General features: G+C 42.2%; 3 protein-coding genes across 4 annotated transcripts in view; 2 read left to right on the top strand and 1 right to left on the bottom strand.

The window, feature by feature from the left end:
- LOC114652016 (multimerin-1-like) overlaps nucleotides 1-19,436 on the top strand; it is a 627,482-nt gene that overhangs the window by 293,268 nt on the left and 314,778 nt on the right. The window lies entirely within an intron of this gene.
- Nucleotides 11,582-13,267, bottom strand: LOC114652652 (zinc finger BED domain-containing protein 4-like). Its single transcript, XM_028802999.2, has 2 exons — nucleotides 12,666-13,267; nucleotides 11,582-12,409 (listed from the first exon to the last, which is right to left on the bottom strand). Exons 1-2 carry the CDS (start codon nucleotides 13,265-13,267, stop codon nucleotides 11,905-11,907), a joined length of 1,107 nt encoding a protein of 368 aa, XP_028658832.2. The 3' UTR covers nucleotides 11,582-11,904.
- The window catches only part of ccser1 (coiled-coil serine-rich protein 1), a 1,824,576-nt gene continuing 1,823,607 nt past the window's right edge, over nucleotides 18,468-19,436 (top strand). For both annotated transcript variants that reach the window (XM_051927646.1, XM_051927645.1), the window contains exon 1: nucleotides 18,468-18,943. The gene's annotated coding sequence lies outside the window, so the exon portion shown is untranslated. The remainder of the gene's footprint in view (nucleotides 18,944-19,436) is intronic.

Genomic DNA, 19,436 nt, shown 5'->3' with positions numbered 1-19,436 from the left:
ATGGACGAGAGGGTAGCCTCCCTCCGCTTTCGGGTGAGGGGCTGGGTCATAACTGTTTGTGCATATGCACCGAACAGCAGATTGGGAGTACCCACCCTTTTGGAGTCCCTGCAGGGGGTGCTAGAGGGCATACCTTCTGGGGACTCTCTCGTACTGCTGGGAGACTTCAATGCTCACGTGGGCCATGACAGTGAGACCTGGAAGGGCGTGATTGGGAGGAATGGCCCCCCCGATCTGAACCCAAGTGGTGTTTTGTTATTGAACTTCTGTACTCGTCACGGATTGTCCATAACAAACACCATGCTCAAGCATAGGGGTGTTCATATGTGCACTTGACACCAGGACACCCTAGGCCTCAGTTCGATGTCCGACGACACAACCACAAAGTCGATCTTGCAGCCACATGTCTTGGACACTCGGGTGAAGAGAGGGATGGAGCTGTCAACTGATCACCACCTGGTAGTGAGTTGGCTTCGATGGTGGGGGAGGATGCCGGTCAGCCTGGTAGGCCCAAACATGTCGTGAAGGTCTGCTGGGAACGTCTGATAGAGCCCCCTGTCAGAAGTAGCTTCAACTCCCACCTCCGGCAGAAGTTCGACCATGTCCCGAGGGAGGTGGGGGACCGAGTCGAATGGGCCATGTTCCGTGCCTCTATTGTTGAGGCGGCTGACCAGAGCTGTGGCCGTAAGGTGGTCAGTGCCTGTCGTGGTGGCAATCCCGAACCCGTTTGTTGACATCAGCGGTGAGGGATGCTGTCAAGCTTAAGAAGGAGTCCCTACCGGTCCTTTTGTACTGTGGGACTCTGAGGCAGCTAATAGGTACCGGCAGGCCAAGCGGAATGAAGCTTTGGTGGTTGCGGAGGCAAAAACTCGGGCATGGGAGGAGTTTGGGGAGGCCATGGCCACCGCGTCTCAGGAGGGGGAAGCAGTGCAGTGTCAACACTACATATGGTGGGGATGGTGCGCTGCGGACCTCGACTCGGGACGTTGTGGGAAGTACTTCGAAGACCTCCTCAATCCCACTAACATGCCTTCCAATGAGGAAGCAGAGCCTGGGGACTCGGAGGTGGGCTCCCCCATCTCTGGGACTGAGGTCATCGAGGTGGTCAAAAAACTCCTTGGCGGCAGGGCCCCGGGGGTGGATGAGATACGCCCAGAGTTCCTCAAGGCTCTGGATGTTGTAGGGCTGTCTTGGTTGACACGTCTCTGCAACATCGCAAGGACATCAGGGACAGTGCCTCTGGATTGGTGGTCCTCCTCTTTAAGAAAGGGGACTGGAGGGTGTGTTCCAACTACAGAGGGATCACACTCCTCAGCCCCCCTGGAAAAGTCTATTCGGGGGTTCTGAAGAGGAGGGTTCATCGGATAGTCAAACCTCTGATTCAGGAGGAACAGTGTGGTTTTCGTCCTGGTTGCAGAACAGTGGACCAGCTCTACACCCTTAGCAGAGTCCTGGAGGGAGCATAGGAGTTCGCCCAACCAGTCTACATGTCTTTTGTGGACTTGGAAAAGGCGTTTGACCGTGTCCCTCATGGAATCCTGTGGGGGGTGCTCCTGGAGTATGGGGTACCAGACCTCCTGATAAGGGCTGTTCGGTCCCTGTACAACCGGTGTCAGAGCTTGGTCCGCATTGCCAGCAGTAAGTCGAACCCATTTCCAGTGAGAGTTGGACTCCGCCAGGGCTACCCCTTGTCACCGATTCTGTTCATAACTTTTATGGACAGAATTTCTAGGTGCAGCCAGGGTGTTGAGGGGGTCCGGTTTGGTGGACTCAGGATTGGGTCACTGCTTTTTGCAGATGATGTTGTCCTGTTTGCTTCATCAGGCCGTGATCTTCAGCTCTCTCTGGATCGGTTCGCAGCTGAGTGTGAAGCAGCTGGGATGGGAATCAGCACCTCAAAATCCGAGACCATGGTCCTCAGCCGGAAAAGGGTAGAGTGCCCTCTCAGGGTTGGGAGCGAGATCCTGCCCCAAGTGGAGGAGTTCAAGTATCTCGGGGTCTTGTTCATGAGTGAGGGAAGAATGGAGCGTGAGATTGACAGGCGGATCGGTGCGGCGTCCGCAGTGATGCGGGCTCTGCATCGGTCTGTTGTGGTGAAAAAGGAGCTGAGCCGTAAGGCAAAGCCCTCAATTTACCAGTTGATCTATGTTCCTACCCTCACCTATGGTCATGAGCTATGGGTAGTGACCGGAAGAACGAGATTGCGAATACAAGCGGCTGAAATGAGTTTCCTCCGCAGGGTGTCTGGGCTCTCCCTTAAAGATAGGGTGAGAAGCTCAGTCATCCGGGAGGGGCTCAGAGTAGAGCCGCTGCTCCTCCGCATCGAGAGGAGTCAGATGAGGTGGCTTGGGCATCTGATCAGGATGCCTCCTGGACGCCTCCCTGGTGAAGTGTTCCGGGCACGTCCAACTGGGAGGAGGCCCCAGGGAAGACCCAGGACACGCTGGGAACGCCTCGGGATTCTCCTAGAAGAGCTAGAAGAAGTGGCCGGGGAGAGGAAAGTCTGGGCATCTCTGCTCAGCTGCTGCCCCCACGACCCGACCTCGGATAAGCAGAAGAGGATGGATGGATGGATGGATGGATGGATGGATGGATGGATGGTCTTCATCCTAACTGGAGGGGACCTTATGTATTATCCCAAAATATGGCAGCAAAGCTGCCTGGTTGACTGAATACAGCACCATCCAGGCCGCAGTCATCTTAAATCACAGGCTGTTTATTCCACCTGTTACTATCCTGAAGCTGTTACCCAAAATCCCTGTTGTGGGGCATCCAGTAAATTTAGTCATGATACAAACCTTAAATTAACTGATAACCAAAAAATAAGGTGTATAATTAGACCAAGGGATAAAACCAGACCCTCCACCAGGGGCATCTGTAATAGAAATTTACTTCAAATTAAAACAAAAAATATATCAGCAGTTCAGAAAGAACAATGCAGTTTTAAATGTTGCTTATTGAACATTCGCTCTCTTGGCAGTAAAGCGGTTTAGGTAAATGATTATATCCATCCGGGCGGCACGGTGGCGCAGTGGGTAGCGCTGCTGCCTCGCAGTTGAGAGATCTGGGGACCTGGGTTCGATTCCCGGGTCCTCCCTGCGTGGAGTTTGCATGTTCTCCCCGTGTCTGCGTGGGTTTCCTCCGGGCGCTCCGGTTTCCTCCCACATTCCAAAGACATGCAGGTTAGGTGGATTGGCGATTCTACATTGGCCCTAGTGTGTGCTTGGTGTGTGGGTGTGTTTGTGTGTGTCCTGTGGTGGGTTGGCACCCTGCCCAGGATTGTATCCTGCCTTGTGCCCTGTGTTGGCTGGGATTGGCTCCAGCAGACCCCCGTGACCCGGTGTTCGGATTCAGTGGGTTGGAAAATGGATGGATGGATTATATCCATCCATTTTCCAACCCGCTGAATCCGAACACAGGGTCACGGGGGTAAATAATATTATATTAAGTACAAAATCTGATCTGTGTCTTCTCACTGAAACCTGGCTTAGTAAATGTGACACTGTCCCCCTAGCTGAGGTGTCACCAGATGGATACTTGTTCCTTCATAAGTCTAGAGATTTTGGTCGAGGAGGAGGCCTTGGAATAATTCATTGTAACAAAATGCAAATCACTTCTAAAAATGTAGGCAACTTTACATCCTTTGAGGCATTCATTTTAAATCTTAACAGATTCCAACAAAATTATAGTGCTAGTCCACAGACCACCGGGGCCATATTCATTGCTCATGACTGAATTCAGCAACCTTCTATCTGATTTCACTATAAATTATGATCACGTAGTACTGATGGGGGACTTTAATGTACACAGTGATGTGGAAAACTGACACTTTTAGCAAATGTTTTACTTATTTGTTAAATTCAGTAGGATTTTGTCAGATTGTCAAAGGTCCAACTCATAATCATAACCACACATTAGATTTAATTATAACTTACAAAGTTGAAATTCAAAATTTAAATATTACTCCATTAAATTAAGTTATTTCTGATCACTACTTAATTACAGTTGATTTCGTCTTGCCTTTGCCAACACACTCACAGATTAAAATAAAGACAGTGCGACATCTAAATTGTAATTCTGCTTCAAAATTTATAGATACTTTGAGTAAGTCGAGTGTAATTGTGGAAAGTCATTTAGATCAGTTAACATCAAATGTAAACGTGGAAAACAACTTAGATCAGCTAACATCACATTATAATGTTGTTATAATATGTTTTGTTATTAAGTTTAATGTCACTGTTCTCTGTGCCCACTGTTATGGACTCATTCATACAGTCAGACCAAGTATGGTACACAGGGGCTCAGCATCAGCATTTAGAATTGCCGAGTCAAGCACGGGACTAGAGAGCCAAAGACAACTGGAGAATTGAACAGTCAGCCTAAAGACAGACTAGTATATTTCTGTCTTCTGTCAGCACACTATCCTCTTTCCTTGTTGGGAGAATAAGAACTGTATGTAGCCATTGTGCTATTCCTGTATTTTTGAAGGTGGGATTTGAGTCCTTTCCTGTCCTTGTTTGGATCCAGAGAAGGAGCCTGCACATGGAGCAACCACAATATAAGGATGGACCTACGGCCAACACACTTTGAAGCTGCCGGGCGGAAGATTATGTCTTCCATCCGGTGAAAATCCTTTCAGCGTGGTGACGAAAGATGGCAGACTGCGTAGGGTCAAGACCCCCACATTGCTTGATAGAGTCTGTCATAAGCTTCCCGTCTGTAATACCGCGTGAACCCATCAGTAAAGTGAGCTAAATTATCCTTTATACTTCTCGTGTAATCTTGTAACCGTTATATTGCATGGTGCGGGGGGGGGGGGGGGGGGGGGGGGGGAATACCTTTTTTATTTATAATTATTTAAATTCAGGTTATTTAAAACGGCGCAATGAAAAGAACACATTTTCAGAGAGCTAATGCCTCTTAAGGAAACAAATGTGACCTTGAGAGATGCTCTGGACACAGTGGCTCCCCTTAAAACAAAAGTGATCAAAGCACATAGAAACTCTCCCTGGTTTAATGAAAACACTCGACCTCTTAAATTAGAGTGTCGAAAACTGGAGCGCAGATGGAGAACAAAGCTACATGTCTTTCAAATTGCATGGACAGAGAGTGTTAATAAATATAAAAAAGCCCTCTTTAAAGCTCGCTCAGAATACTATTCAATAATAGATAGCAATAATAAAAATCCTAGGGTACTGTTTAGAACAGTGGTTAAATTAACAAATGGAAATTCTGATCAACAGTGCAAAATACCAACAGATATTAGCAGTACAGACTTTATGAACTTCTTCAATGACAAAATTAAAAATATAAGATCCCAGATCTCTGCATCACAGTACAAACCAAATACTAGCTTGGCAATGGATGTTCTTCCATCGAATATTCTAAACATTATATAGTTCCTTATTGCATGGCACAGTACCTGATACACTAAAAGTGTCAGTCATTAAACCATTACTTAAGTCAGACCTAGACCCACACATGCTAAATAATTATAGGCCTATTTCAAATTTACTGTTTCTCTCTAAAATACTAGAAAAAGTAGCCGCCAGTCAGCTTCAGTCCACACTAGTCATAGTACAGAAATGGCACTAACGCAGGCTGTAAATGACATTTTGATATCCTCTGATGAAGGAAACTCCACTGTAATTATGTTGTTGGACTTAAGTGCAGCATTTGACACAATTGACCATTCTATTTTACTGCACAGGCTAGAAAATGATGTTGGGCTTACAGGCACTGTGCTCGCTTGGTTTAGTTCTTATTTATCAAATCGATTCCAATATGTACAGAAATGTGCTGACAGTACTCCATCATTATACACAGAAGTTCAATATGGTGTCCCGCAGGGCTCAGTACTGGGACCTTTACTGTTTTCCCTTTACATGCTTTCACTGGGATCTATCATTAGGAAACAATGTTAATTTTCACTCGTATGCAGACGACACCCAGTTTTACCTATCATTTAGATCAAATGAAGTTTCTCCAATGTTGTCTTTAATTAGTTGTGTTGGCGAGCTAAAGGAGTGGATGAATGAGAACTACTTGTCTTTAAATACAGATAAAACAGAGATGTTAATTGTTGGAGAGAATGATGCTGATCACAACAATATTTTGTCATCATTTAACTCAGTTGGAATCCCCATTAATTTTACTGAATCAGCCCGCAATCTAGGAGTTATCTTTGACTCTAGCATGTCATTTAAAGCGCTTTTTACATAGTTGTCCAAAACATGTTTCTTCCATCTTAAAAATGTTAGGAAATGAAGGCGCTTTCTAAATAAAAAGGATTCTGAGAAATTAATTCATGCATTTTGTAATGGCCGACCCCTTACCCAGCTGGCAGCTACACCTCCAAGACCTGTGGCCTGGATAATTTACTGAGATGAATCTAACTATCAAGCCGTACCTCTAACAAATCACACTTTTCCCCCACAATCGACGGTGTAAATATAAGCACGCAAAAAGCAGATGATGTAAAAATAAACTGATTAAATGTATTAAATAAAACCACAAGACAAATGCAAAAATAGAAACATATAAATATAAATATCCCTCCACCACATCAACAATGAGACACTACCATATATAAATACAACAAAACCTTCCCTTGCCCCTGTAACATATAACACACAACATGAATAACAAAAATGAATGATATACTGAATGATTGTGAACTTGAGTCTGGTTATAAAAACTGTCCTGATTACGGATGACTGAACTAATGATAAATGAGTCGTTTGATTTTCCCGGCAAATGGAGCAACCTCACCATGATTCCTCGGTGTATGGTGGATGGCGAATCGACCCCGGGGTCTCAGCAGATGAAGGATGAAAGACAGTCCGGCAAAATGAAAAACAAACTGTTGCAAAGGCACGATGTGAAAAAACAGCAAGTAAGTTGATACGTGGTTGAAAACAAATGGTCTCCTTTCTCCTCTCTTCTCTCTCCTCCTCTCTCCTTTCTGATTACTTAAATAGTCCTGTGACGGCTGTAATTGATTAATTGCGAACAGGTGTTTTCCAGATTTGAGGTTGCGGTCTTCTTCCATCAGGGGGACGGCATTTACTGATACACACACAAACAGCAAATGGGACAATGGAAACGAGACACACTCAGAACTGACATTTGCAACACTATGTAGCCCCGCTACAATTTATTTCTAGTAGGATTAACTACTGCAATGCGGTGTTCACTGGATGTTCAAACTGTTCTTTATACAGCCTCCAGTTAATCCAAAATGCGGCTGCAAGAATTATTACAAGAACAAGAAAATATGAACACATAACTCCAGTTCTTAAATCCTTACACTGGCTTCCGGTTAAGTTTAGGGCAGATTTCAAAATCCTCCTTTTAACATATAAAGTATTAAATGGCCAAGGTCCGGCTTACTTGTCTGAACTTATCATAACTTACAAACCAGAGCGCACATTAAGATCTCAAGATGCTGGTCTGAAACTGTGGAATGGTCTGCCTGCTACTATAAGAGATGCCCCTTCGGTCTCAGCTTTAAAAATCCCAGGTGAAGACTCACTAATTCAGTTTAGCATTTCTAGTTAGCATATCTTGACTAGAGCTGCTGATTAACTGTACATTCTGCATCTCTGTTGTTAGTCATTAGCACTAAAACATAAGTAACATGATAGTTATAATTGGATACTAACCCTCACCTATTCTGTTTCTCTTCTGGGTATTCAAATGTGGCACTTGGTGCCACGGCCCACCTGCCAAGTTGTTTTGCCTGCCTAAGGTAAAGTCATCCCTGATGGAGGATCGCAGGAGTTGTGGGAAAGAGGGGTCCTTTCATCAGATTGGCTGGCCCAGCGCTGTTTCAGCCGTGGAATGGCCAAATGGGGGAGGCAGCTTGATGGATGAGGTCTCCAGGACTCTAAACAAATCCAAATCTTATTATGTGATAATACTGTTAAATTCTGCTCTGTACTTCTAAAATTTTTATTTTTATACTGTATTGAAGATGGGCGGCACGGTGGCGCAGTGGTTAGCGCTGCTGCCTCGCAGTTGGGAGATCTGGGGACCCGGGTTCGCTTCCCGGGTCCTCCCTGCGTGGAGTTTGCATGTTCTCCCCGTGTCTGCGTGGATTTCCTCCGGGCGCTCCGGTTTCCTCCCACAGTCCAAAGACATGCAGGTTAGGTGGATTGGCGATTCTAAATTGGCCCTAGTGTGTGCTTGGTGTGTGGGTGTGTTTGTGTGTGTCCTGTGGTGGGTTGGCACCCTGCCCGGGATTGGTTCCTGCCTTGTGCCCTGTGTTGGCTGGGATTGGCTCCAGCAGACCCCCGTGACCCTGTGTTCGGATTCAGCGGGTTGGAAAATGGATGGATGGATGTATTAAGGATTTGTTCTGTTCTGTGTATTGTATTGTATTGTATTGTATTGACCCCCTTCTTTTGACACCCACTGCACACCCAACCTACCTGGAAAGGGGTCTCTCTTTGAACTGCCTTTCCCAAGGTTTCTTCAATTTTTTTCTCTACAAGTTTTTTTTTTTTGGGGAGTTTTTCCTTGTCTTCTTAGAGAGTCAAGGCTGGAGGGCTGTCAAGAGGCAGGGCCTGTTAAAGCCCATTGCGGCAATTCTTGTGTGATTTTGGGCTATACAAAAATAAATTGTAAGGTTCTGGTCTTTTTTCTGTTGGTCTTTTTGAAGGCCTCAACCATTTTTGCTATTTTTTTGCAACCGTAACACTAGTATTGCATTTTGGACTTGGCACTTTGCGCAGTTGTTTAGACTCTGATTTTTTGTTTTGTGTGTATACAGTATTCTTTCACTTATTCCTATCTTCAACACACCTGTTATCATTCTGCAACTGTTGCCCCCCAAAATAGTTGTACTTATCCAGGAAATTTCCTAGGAGATCTACCCTAATAAGATTCAATTGTAAAGGGCATAAAAGTCTTTCACTACGAAATCTTTATTACCCATGGTTTTTGAAACAGGATCACTTCACCACTATTCAGAATTGGAATGACAAAGGAAAGAAAAATTAGTAGGGTCCAGATCCCCTTTAGTATTTTGTAGGATAACTAACAAATTTATTGTAAATATATTTTTTGTAAGTTTTACCATTATTTAGTTGCATATTGATGATATCAAATGTAGCCATTTTGGAATGGCTATAATGTTCAGTGTCACCATGTTTTCTTCTGTGAATGATTGGTGTCATGGGGCATGGTCATGGTGCACATTTTTAACAGAGCAAACTGTGCGATCAGAAAGCACCTGTACTTTGTTTATTACAAAGGAAAGATCCACTGTTTTGCATGAGAAAACTATTTTCCAAGGCATTTTCATTTTTAAGGTATTTTGATTTTGAAGTTTGTTTATCCCTGATTATGAGCCTAATATTGCCCATTTGATTTGAAAGAGATCATAGCTTCTGGTTAACAGAAGTAAATAAAGCAGCTCTATAAAACAATACTGGGCAACAATGTGTCTGTGTTATATTAATTTGTTTTACTAAGCCAGGTTCTTTTACTTTATAACACTTAATGAAAAGTCTCAGACCCCTGTACTTTTCAGTGCTTGTGCTAAATTCCATGGAAGACAACATTCTGCAACTTCATAGTTTCCCTCACCTTGGATACTCACTGACAGGTCCTAAGGATTTCAATGTTATATCACCAAATACATTTTGTCCACAGTTTTATGCACCTTCTTACAATAAACTGAGACACTATGTTTTTCCTGAATAATAATGACCTTGTAATGGTGTACACTCTGAATGGCAACATGTAAAATAAAGATTGTTTGACTACCTGAATTTGCCCATGTGTGGCTTTTGAACAGTGTAAAAGAGGTTCTGCTAAATCATTTAATGACCCAGGAAGGGTAGGCCAGAAGTGGCCAAGTCTGTTTGTTTTTATTTATTTTTTTTTTTTTTTGAGTTCTCACTTATTGCTTTCATTTCTATAATTTATGCTAGATTTTTATTTATCTTTAAATTTTTGTCCATCCTAAAGAATATGTCAATTTACCCAAATTTTATCCAACTAGAAGAAGGACAGAACTTTACGGTGTGTCCTCTTGTGTTATACAGGTTATCCGTGTTTACTAGGTATGGTCAGTTGGTGGTTGATTTGGGTCCTCTGCCCAAAAGCATTTTTTCTTTCACAATCTCACTAGGGCCACGTTTGTATTGCCAATCCACCTAACCTGCATGTGTTTGGACTGTGGGAGGAAACCCACTCAGGCATAGGGAAACATTCAAACTCCATGCAGGGAGGATCTGAGATATGAACTCTGGTCTCCTTACTGCAAGGCAGCAGCACTACCACTGTGCCACCCAGAGGAGAAAATATTGTGTGTAAAACAGAAGTATTACATAATACCCTAGTAAGGAGCCAGTTTACTCATAAGTAAATCTTAGAATGCAAAAAAGTACAAAAATCTCTTTAAAAGATTACTTTTACAAGTAATGAATGCACATTTTCCTCCGTAAGACAATACCTCATTTTTGCCAGGTTGCTTTGTATAATATAAGTACTGGAGAAAAGAATTATCATGGTAAATCTTTGTTTTGTAGCATCCACTGTACTGACAGTTTTTGCCAGGCTTTATTAAGTAAACAGTTCATTATATTATCCCATCACCACCACATATGTGGTACCTATAATGCTAATTTAAGTCTATGAATTACTATAGCAGCCAATTTTTCCTAACACATAACGGTAGTAGATGAGAATAAGGAAAATAAAATCTGACTCTGTGTAGTGTACTTATATTATCTTTTTATTGCTTGATCAATAAATTTATAATAAAAAAATCACTCAAATACTCAAAGGACTAGAAATTCTCGTCACAGCCTTAATATGGATTAAATGACAGAACAAAGAGTCAGACCTGTCCTGTACTATTTATTACCATGTCTTTTTCACTGGAGATAATGAAACTATTGCACTACTACATATTGGATAGCCATTGTATGAATAATGTAATCATATTTTACATGACAGTATAAAGCTTCATGGCCGGATGTAGTTAATAAAATCAAAAATCATTTTCAAGAATGGGCCATGTAAAGAACCTGACTTCAAGTTCAGACAACTGAAACATTCAAAGGTTTCAGTTGAAAATTCAATTAAACAAAATAAATTCAAAGATATAATGAACATAACAAGTGCGACCAAACATGATCCACATCATTACACCACCAGTGCTAGCGTGCACATTTGATAGACAACACAATGGATTGCTATATCTTGGTCCTCCTATCATCATGAATTGGAATTAATTAATTCATGACATATATTTCTATTTGTCCAGTGTTCATGCTTTTAAACCCACCACAGCCATGCATTATTGTTTTTTGCTTGCAAGGCTGAAATTCAGTTGGATCACTGGATGCCCCTAACCTATCGATGATAAGAGAGGCATTGTAATATGTACTGTAACTTTTAGCCCCACTGTTGTACTCTGCTATTACATGTAGGGATGCACCGATACCACTTTTTTGGAAAACGAGTACGAGTACGAGTACTTGCATTTCAGTACTCGCCGATACCGAGTACTTGCCGATACTGAGTACTTAATAAAAACATGATTTAAATTTACAGGTAACAGCTTTAGTCATATAATTTAACAAAAAAAACAAGGGACTAGTTTGGAATTAAGAACATTTATTTAAAATGAAAAGCATGTTGTATGCAACATATTACAGAATAAATAATTATAAAAAAAATTTAAACAGTGACAGTGCAACTCAAGTATTTTTTTCAGTTTGTTGTAAACTCTGCCGCTTTGGACAACACAAGGGGCATTAATAAACATCTTTGCTATTTAGTGCACAATATTTGAATAAACTAACAACATCCACCAACATAGAACTGTGGCAATCAGTGCAACTGAGGTAGGTATTAACATCAAGTCTAAGACGACTCACTTAATGGAGCCTATTTAGAAAAAGTGAGTGGCAGGTTTTTTTTTAAGAAATGTAGCTTTTCTGCATTATCAGCAGTCAGCCTGTTTCTGTTTTCATCTATAATGTGTGACACTGAGCTAAAAAGCCTTTCACTTTCCACACTGCTACATGGGGCTGAGAGGTATTTCTGGGCCATTTTAGCCAAAGTGGGGAACCTGATTTTGTTGACACCCCAGTACTTCAGAGGACTGTCATCACGAGGGCTTGGGGCCTCTCCGAGGTATGTGTCGAGCTCAATGGCAGCACCTGCTGCCAGCGGCTGTGCTGCCTGGGGCTGCTCCTTAGCGATTTCTTCAAATACAGTGTCCAGACTGCTGCTAGTGCTGGCCTGGGCCTTGAGGAACAGTTTAGCAGGAGGTTCTGCAGCTTCTGCCCGACTCCCCTCTGCCTCAGCTCTGGACATCATCTGCAGCTCCTGCTTCAGGTGCAGCTTGGCCTCCGGAGCAGTGTTGTTGGAGAAGAAGCGATCTTTATACCTGAACAAAATTCATGAATGTATTAATATGTGGAAAAATAGGACTGATTTTAGTTTCCCCTAAACCACTGTCACAAATGCCAGCCATTTGGCTTTCTGGTAGTAATAAGGGAAATATATTTCATATTATATATATTGCATACATTTGTATTTGTGTTTTTTAGTTACAAAAATATAATATAATATTTCAGATGGAAATTAATCTTACATTTAGTACTGTAGTTTATCATTGAATACCTATAGCACACAGACTTTACCTTGGGTCAAGTATGGTGGAGATGAAGTACAGTGGGTTGGTCTCGACGTCACTGAAGCGCTTCTTGACAGCTGCCAGTAAGGTTGCTTTTATTGTCTTGACGCCGTGGTCCTCGTCTGTTTCTCTGTTTAGAAGTCTCACTAGCACAGTCACAGCTGGGATGACATCAGAGGCTAGTGCGTCGTAGCTGTTCACTTTTTTAGTTAGTTCCTCAAAGGGGGCGAAGATGGCAACAGTCTTCTCCATAAGAGCCCATTGGTGAGCGGTGAGATAGTCAGGGACTGGGAGTTCATGCTCGGACACATACACCCCCAGCACTCGCTTTTGCTCAATGAGGGACTGGAGCATGTAATACGTGCTGTTCCAGCGCGTCTGTACGTCCTGCTGCAGTCTCTTTACTGGCTGGTTGAGCTGTCCCTGAACGTCCTCGAGGCGGGAGTAGGCTAAGGCGGAATGTTTAAAATGCCCAACTATTTTCCGCCCCACTGCTATAGCATCAGCTATGCTCCTTTGTGCTAATAAACCCTCGTGAACAGCCAGTTGGAGCGTGTGCGCGACACACGGCAGACTTGGGAGCCCTGCGTCATTCATGGCTTTAATCATGTTTTTGGCATTGTCACGAAGCACAACATGTACTGATGTTTTAGGTATACCCCATGTCTGGAGCATTTCCTCAAACACATGCGCTATAGCCTGGCTGGTGTGCGAGCCGCGGAATTGTTTCGCATGTAATATGGCTCGTTGCGATGTGAAAACTCTCGTCTATCCACTGGGAAGTTAGGCTAATTAGCGACACGGAGCTAACACTGCTTGTCCAAATATCCGTGGTGAAACTAAACGCAGAGGAAGCTTGCAGTAGGCTGTGGATATGTTTTTTCACGGAGTCGTGTAGTTTAGGCAGCTCCGTGTCAGTCATGTAGCGGCGGCTTGGGACATCATATCTGGGCTCCAGAACATGGAGGAGACGCAGGAATCCCACATTTTCTACCTCCGAGAGTGGCTGGTCACTCAATGCAATGTACTCGATAATTGCCTGTGTTATTTTCACAGCACGTGGATTGTCTCTGGACATTTTCTCTCGTCTTGCAAAAGTTTGCTGCAGCGTGGGTTGTGTTGGTTTAGAAGCGTGGGTAAACTCCTTGTACTCGTTGTCGTGTTGGGATTTTAGGTGCTTGATTAAATTACTTGTGTTAAATGCGCTACCTTTTGAGCCTCCTCTGGACAATTTCGCTGAGCACAATTTGCAGTCCGCCTTTGTTTTGTCGTCTTTATTCACTTTGAAATAGTTCCACAGGGCTGACATGTCTCGCCTCGCCTTCTCCCCGCTCTGAGCTGCAGCCGGGGCCTGGGGGCGGGCACTCAGCGCCTGTGATTAACCCCTTACACGCCGCTCAAACATAGACATTTCTCAGACCGTGGTATCGGTCCCCGGTATCGGGGGACTTTTAACGAGTACGAGTACTTTAGAAAATGTGGTATCGAGGCCGATACCAGATACCCGTTTCGGTATCGGTGCATCCCTAATTACATGACTGACTGTAAGTTATTTAGAACAGTCCAATCTGTTGGACTCTTTCATCAATGATTTATTTCTTATATTAGCACCTCTATGGGCTAGATATTTTTTTTGGATAACAGTCTATTCTCTTTATACTTGTGACAATATCATGATGCATACAAAGGTACTTTAATCTTTAAACTTTTCCATTCTTTCTTTGTATTTTACACAAATTCAAAGCATTTTGTATCTACCTACCTGCTCTAAACAGCATTAGGTGCACATATAATGCTGCTACTTGCAGATATGGGTATTACATAAGAAGGGAAGCTGTATATAAAAAAAAACGTAGCCACTCTAACAAATTGCTTGAACTTTCTGTGTGTAATGTGGAGTGGGTAGCATGTTTGGCAACTTCAAAAATATATATTCATTAAGAATTATACGATGAGCTGGACCTACCACAGCACAGTAAAATGGGTCAGTAGATAAAAGGGGTCACCTAACCATAGTCAAAACTTTTACAAATTGAAACATATGATGTAGCTCTTGTTCTTAAAATATAGAGAGTGTGACCGATGGCTGAGGTCCATGCCTGGCCGGGACGCCCCTTCACCACATCTGCCAGGGGAACAAGGGTGGGAAGCCCAGTATCTCCCCCTGGACAGTAGATGGCAGCCTCCCTTGGTGGCAGCGGTGCCTCGGACTCCCCCAGGGCTTCATGGGGGTTGGAGTTCTGTGCAGCTCTGTGGGGTTCCACAGGCACCGCCAGGGGGTGCTGCAGCAGGAGCTGCTGGCTCCTTTCGGGCACTGGTTTTGTCTTACCCGGAAATGCAGCCGGATGTTGCCAATCAAGCACCTGGAGCACTTCCAGGTACCCAATAAAAGGGAGCTGGCAATCACCACTCAGGAGCCAGAATCAGGAGGAAGAGGACGAGGCTGCCAGGGAGGAGTGGTGGTGCCAGAGAGAGGAGTATAAGTGCTTGGTGTTAACTGTGTACTGTGCTTGGGACTGTGTTGTGGCTGGAGGGATTACGGGGAAGACATGCCCTCCAGCTGAAGAAAAATAAATAGTTGTTTTATTTTACACGTGCCTCCCGTGTCCAATCTGTGTCGGGTCAGGCGCTATATAGCGTCCTTCTTACAAGAGAAACAGTCACAATCGGGAAAATAAATGTCCAAGTGCTATGCTGGATCCTAAGTGCTCATTTATTGCCGTAATACTGAACATATGAAAATTGAGGAGGAATTTATTAACATTGTAATAAATCCATCCATCCATCCATCCATTTTCCAACCCGCTGAATCCGAACACAGGGTCACGGGGGTCTGCTGGAGCCAATCCCAGCCAACACAGGGCACAAGGCAGGAAACAATCCTGGGCAGGGTGCCAACCCACCGCAGATTGTAATAAATCCCTTTCTATTACTTCTGCATTTCTCTTGTAGACTACTGCACATTTGCACACTGATTAGTGATGTATAAACCCTAACAATTACTGCATGGCATTTACTACATGTTTTTTCTATATAAGAGCACTGTTAGTATATTTATATCAGTTTATGGAGTTTTTTTTTGTTTTTTCTGTCCACCCTGGCCATCGGACCTTACTCCTTTCTATGTTAATTAATGTTGTCTTATTTTAATTTCTTATTTTGTCTTTTATTTTTCTTCTCTTCATTATGTAAAGCACTTTGAGCTACTTTTTGTATGAAAATGTGCTATATAAATAAATGTTGTTGTTGTATGGTTATTTATTTTTATTTTTGCATTGTTGTTCAGAACATGATCGATTACATACGACCACCTAAACTATTTTTAAATTTAGTTGTAAAATTTGGCTCTAAATGCACTTCATATTTATGTGAAAAACATAGTATGTGTATACAAGTTACTAAGGAAACTTTAGAACATTACAAACTTTCTTTTCTTTTTTTCTTTTTTCAAAAACAATTGCAGTATCTAGTATACATGCAATTTAAATGCACACATGTATTCATTATGCAGTTGTTTAGTTCTGGGGCATTATTATTTCCATCCACTTCACCACTTCCCAAGTCTGTTATTTTGGTCAGTGCTGTAGGCCATTATTATATAAGGTTTTCTGTTTCAATCGGGCACCCAAGCCAGCATAGCCAGTGGGGGAAGCCAACTGTTTTTTCATGGAGTTCTTAATTTAAAATTTTCATTATAAATACATTGTTTTCCTGACAAATTTGATCACCAAGTCCAAATGAAAAATGTGCATAGAAAGAGTACTAAAAAATGCACAATAACAATTAGATATAACTTTTCTTTTACTATTTGCATTTAATGCAATACATGTGCCTTAACCATATTTTTTATCATTCTTAAGTGTGAAATAATTAATATTATGAGGACAAATTAACCACAGAGTCAGTACTAGTATTGCTCATTCATGTAAAAGTGCAAAAGTAACCCCCCCCCCCCCATTTTTTTATATATGTTGATATTTTTAAATATACAAATAACTGCTACCTTTATTACTACTTTTAGTAATTTATAAATGCTCCACAGAATGGTTATTTAATTATTACTACTACAGAAACTAATCAGCCATACTTTAATAATCATAATCACTATATATAGTACATGTTCTTGATTCACTCTAAAAGTCCTATTAACTGTTTCAAATGTCCTTGAGTATATGCTTTTTAAACTTACTACTAAGACTGTAATTACAAGTCCTTGAAAAAAATATGAAATGTCATTTAATGTCCAGCCACTAAGTGATTTTCTGAACCCATCTGATTTAAGTTTGGGGTTGTGGGAGCATGTGCCCATCCTGATGTCATCACACTTGAAAAACTTAAGAAGCATATGATTAAACTTCACATATCATAAACTGTTTTTTCACATATTACAATGTAATGTTTCTTACTAATTTCTCTTTAAGCATGATCACTAACGGTTGGTTTCGGCTTTACATCTGATGCTGATAGGATAAGCTCTGACCCCCAGAACCTGATGACTAGATGACCAGAGAACGACTTTACAGCTAAACCACTTAATAGATGCAACATGACTTACTAGCTATAAAAAAGAATTCCTTGCTTTTAGATTTATTTTCCAATTAACTTCACAATATACAATATTAACAGGATGGCTGCTTCAAATAACCAGCTTCCTTGGTTGGAGTTTCATGTCAGTTCATAGTCTGCGTGGAGTATGCACGTTCTCCTCCTATTGGTGTCAGGTGTACTTCCAGGTTTTCTTCCATTGTGCCAAAGTGGCATTCGTGTGTCCAGGGCTGTTTAGACAGTTTTGTTTCCTCAGGGACCCTGAATGGGATCATTTGATTTTTAATGTGACATAATAAAATGTTACATATAGTACATTATTGATCAAGTACATTTAAAATAAAACAGCAAAATCAACGGATTTAAACTAACAAATATGCGTTTGTAAATAAGACCACTCTTGGTCTACACTTCGTGTGAATATGGCCAATAGTAACGTGCAGGTGAATTCTAGGAAGCCCAGTAAAGCAACTGACAGCAGATTAAAATGATCTACAATACACCTTTCCCCAAAAACCATAAAACTAATTGTAAAAATGAGGTTGACAAAAAAAAAGTTAATAATTTTTGACATGCTCGAATGTAGTTGTCGTCTTCTTCCCATTATTATCAATGTATGCAATTTAAGATGAGGGTTGAAACGGCCGTCGCCATCGCAGGGCAGACGTGGACATTACATTGCAGTGCAACAATGCACACACGAGGAAAATTTAAACGTAGATGCTTAAGTAACACACGTCGTTGTGTAATGAAGAACAAAACTTTAAATACCTTAAATAAGAATGCAATGACAAATCATAACAAAGCAAATCAAACATGTCCAATCCATAAGTCGAACCTTTCTTTGTATGGGCGATCACTAATCACTGCGCCACCCGATTAATGAAATTATTTGAAATGACATTACATATTAGTATTTTGCCCAAATACTCCTGGAGCCAACCACATGATATCAAAACTTCCTCATGCTTAACGAATTTATTTAGACCCGTCACGGCTGGAAAGGTATACGCACGCCTTTATGCCGCATTTTCACACCATAGTATCCAACCTCCTGTCAATGAATGTTCCCATAATGCCGCAGAATATATTTGCATATCTTAGCCTGCAATACGTAGAATAAGCGACGAAGGTCCCCTCCCAGATTGAGTTTTCCAAGTACAATTCATCTGACTAGACAGGAAATACAACATATACCGGCAAAACAAAAACAAAAATAATAAACAATTTATGAGTGCGTCAGCGACTTCATCTGTGTGCAAATCAGCGCTCCATGCACTAACAAACACCCGCTCACGCACCCGAAACCAGGTTGGAACGGGGCTCCGATTGCAGAAGCTCAACCTTTTCTGTATCTACAATACAGTAAAATGCCATACCGGCTCCAACATTTATTAATCAGAACTGCCTACACTGCAGCACCCGGGTGAGCTTAGCAGAGGTGGAGCGGCTGGGCTAGAGCGTCACTGGTGTCTCCGACGCACCTCCCCGACACGGAAGAGGAGGGAGAAGGAGACTCCACGTCACTGAGGTGCATTCGCTGCAAAATATATTAGTGGACCTTTAAATTCAACGCATTGCCGCCTGTGCTAGTATAAAGGGATATTTTTAATTTTCTTCGTGTCCTCATCCCTCCGATACACCAGGGCTTTGGATTACCTTACTTTCAGGATATCCGCGTACATTTGATCTACTGTTGACATCTAAAGAGGAAAACCAAAGGATTTGTGTCTTGGAAAGGTAACGCGGGCTCTCTTGTCTATTCCTCTCCTATCCAGACCGACACTGTCAGCTAGACGCATGTGTTTTTTGGTTCGCAGAGGTCATTCGAAGCTTTTGGGTTATTTTATTGCACACAGTTCGGCCTTTTTCTCGTTGCGTCTCTGGATGGTCTTTATTTCAAAGAGGCAGCGAATATCTAAGGTGTTGTCAAGTTCCATGCTGTGAGGTGCCTGGTTGTGTGCGTATTTAGAGTTACCCAGAAAAGGGGTTTTAAAAAATGGCATTTGAGGAAATTACGCTAAGTAGAATGTATGTAGAAATAGTATAGTTTGCATGGAGATTTTGTCTGTTTGTTCTCCAGTCACCTCACCTGAGACTTTATTGTAATTGGTGAGTTATTTTCCTTTGCTATGGCACGCGTGTGAAAGGCATCAGTATCTGTCTATGCATCTTAGCCACGGTCCAGTTCAGTGAGTATTCGAGATCTGTCACTAGAAGTAAGTCGTGTTAT

Source organism: Erpetoichthys calabaricus, chromosome 5, assembly GCF_900747795.2.
Source record: "Erpetoichthys calabaricus chromosome 5, fErpCal1.3, whole genome shotgun sequence".
NCBI lineage: Eukaryota > Metazoa > Chordata > Cladistia > Polypteriformes > Polypteridae > Erpetoichthys > Erpetoichthys calabaricus.
The sequence above is the reverse complement of the archived record's forward strand: the minus strand, read 5'-3'. Positions and strand labels throughout refer to the sequence as shown.

What these genes read in the sequence shown, in the direction of transcription:
- LOC114652652 (XM_028802999.2), bottom strand. Translation starts at nt 13,267, where the DNA reads ATGATTAAAGCCATGAATGACGCAGGGCTCCCAAGTCTGCCGTGTGTC. An exon ending in TCCACCATACTTGACCCAAG is followed by an intron (nt 12,410 to 12,665) that starts GTAAAGTCTGTG and finishes AATTTTGTTCAG; the next exon opens with GTATAAAGATCGCTTCTTCT.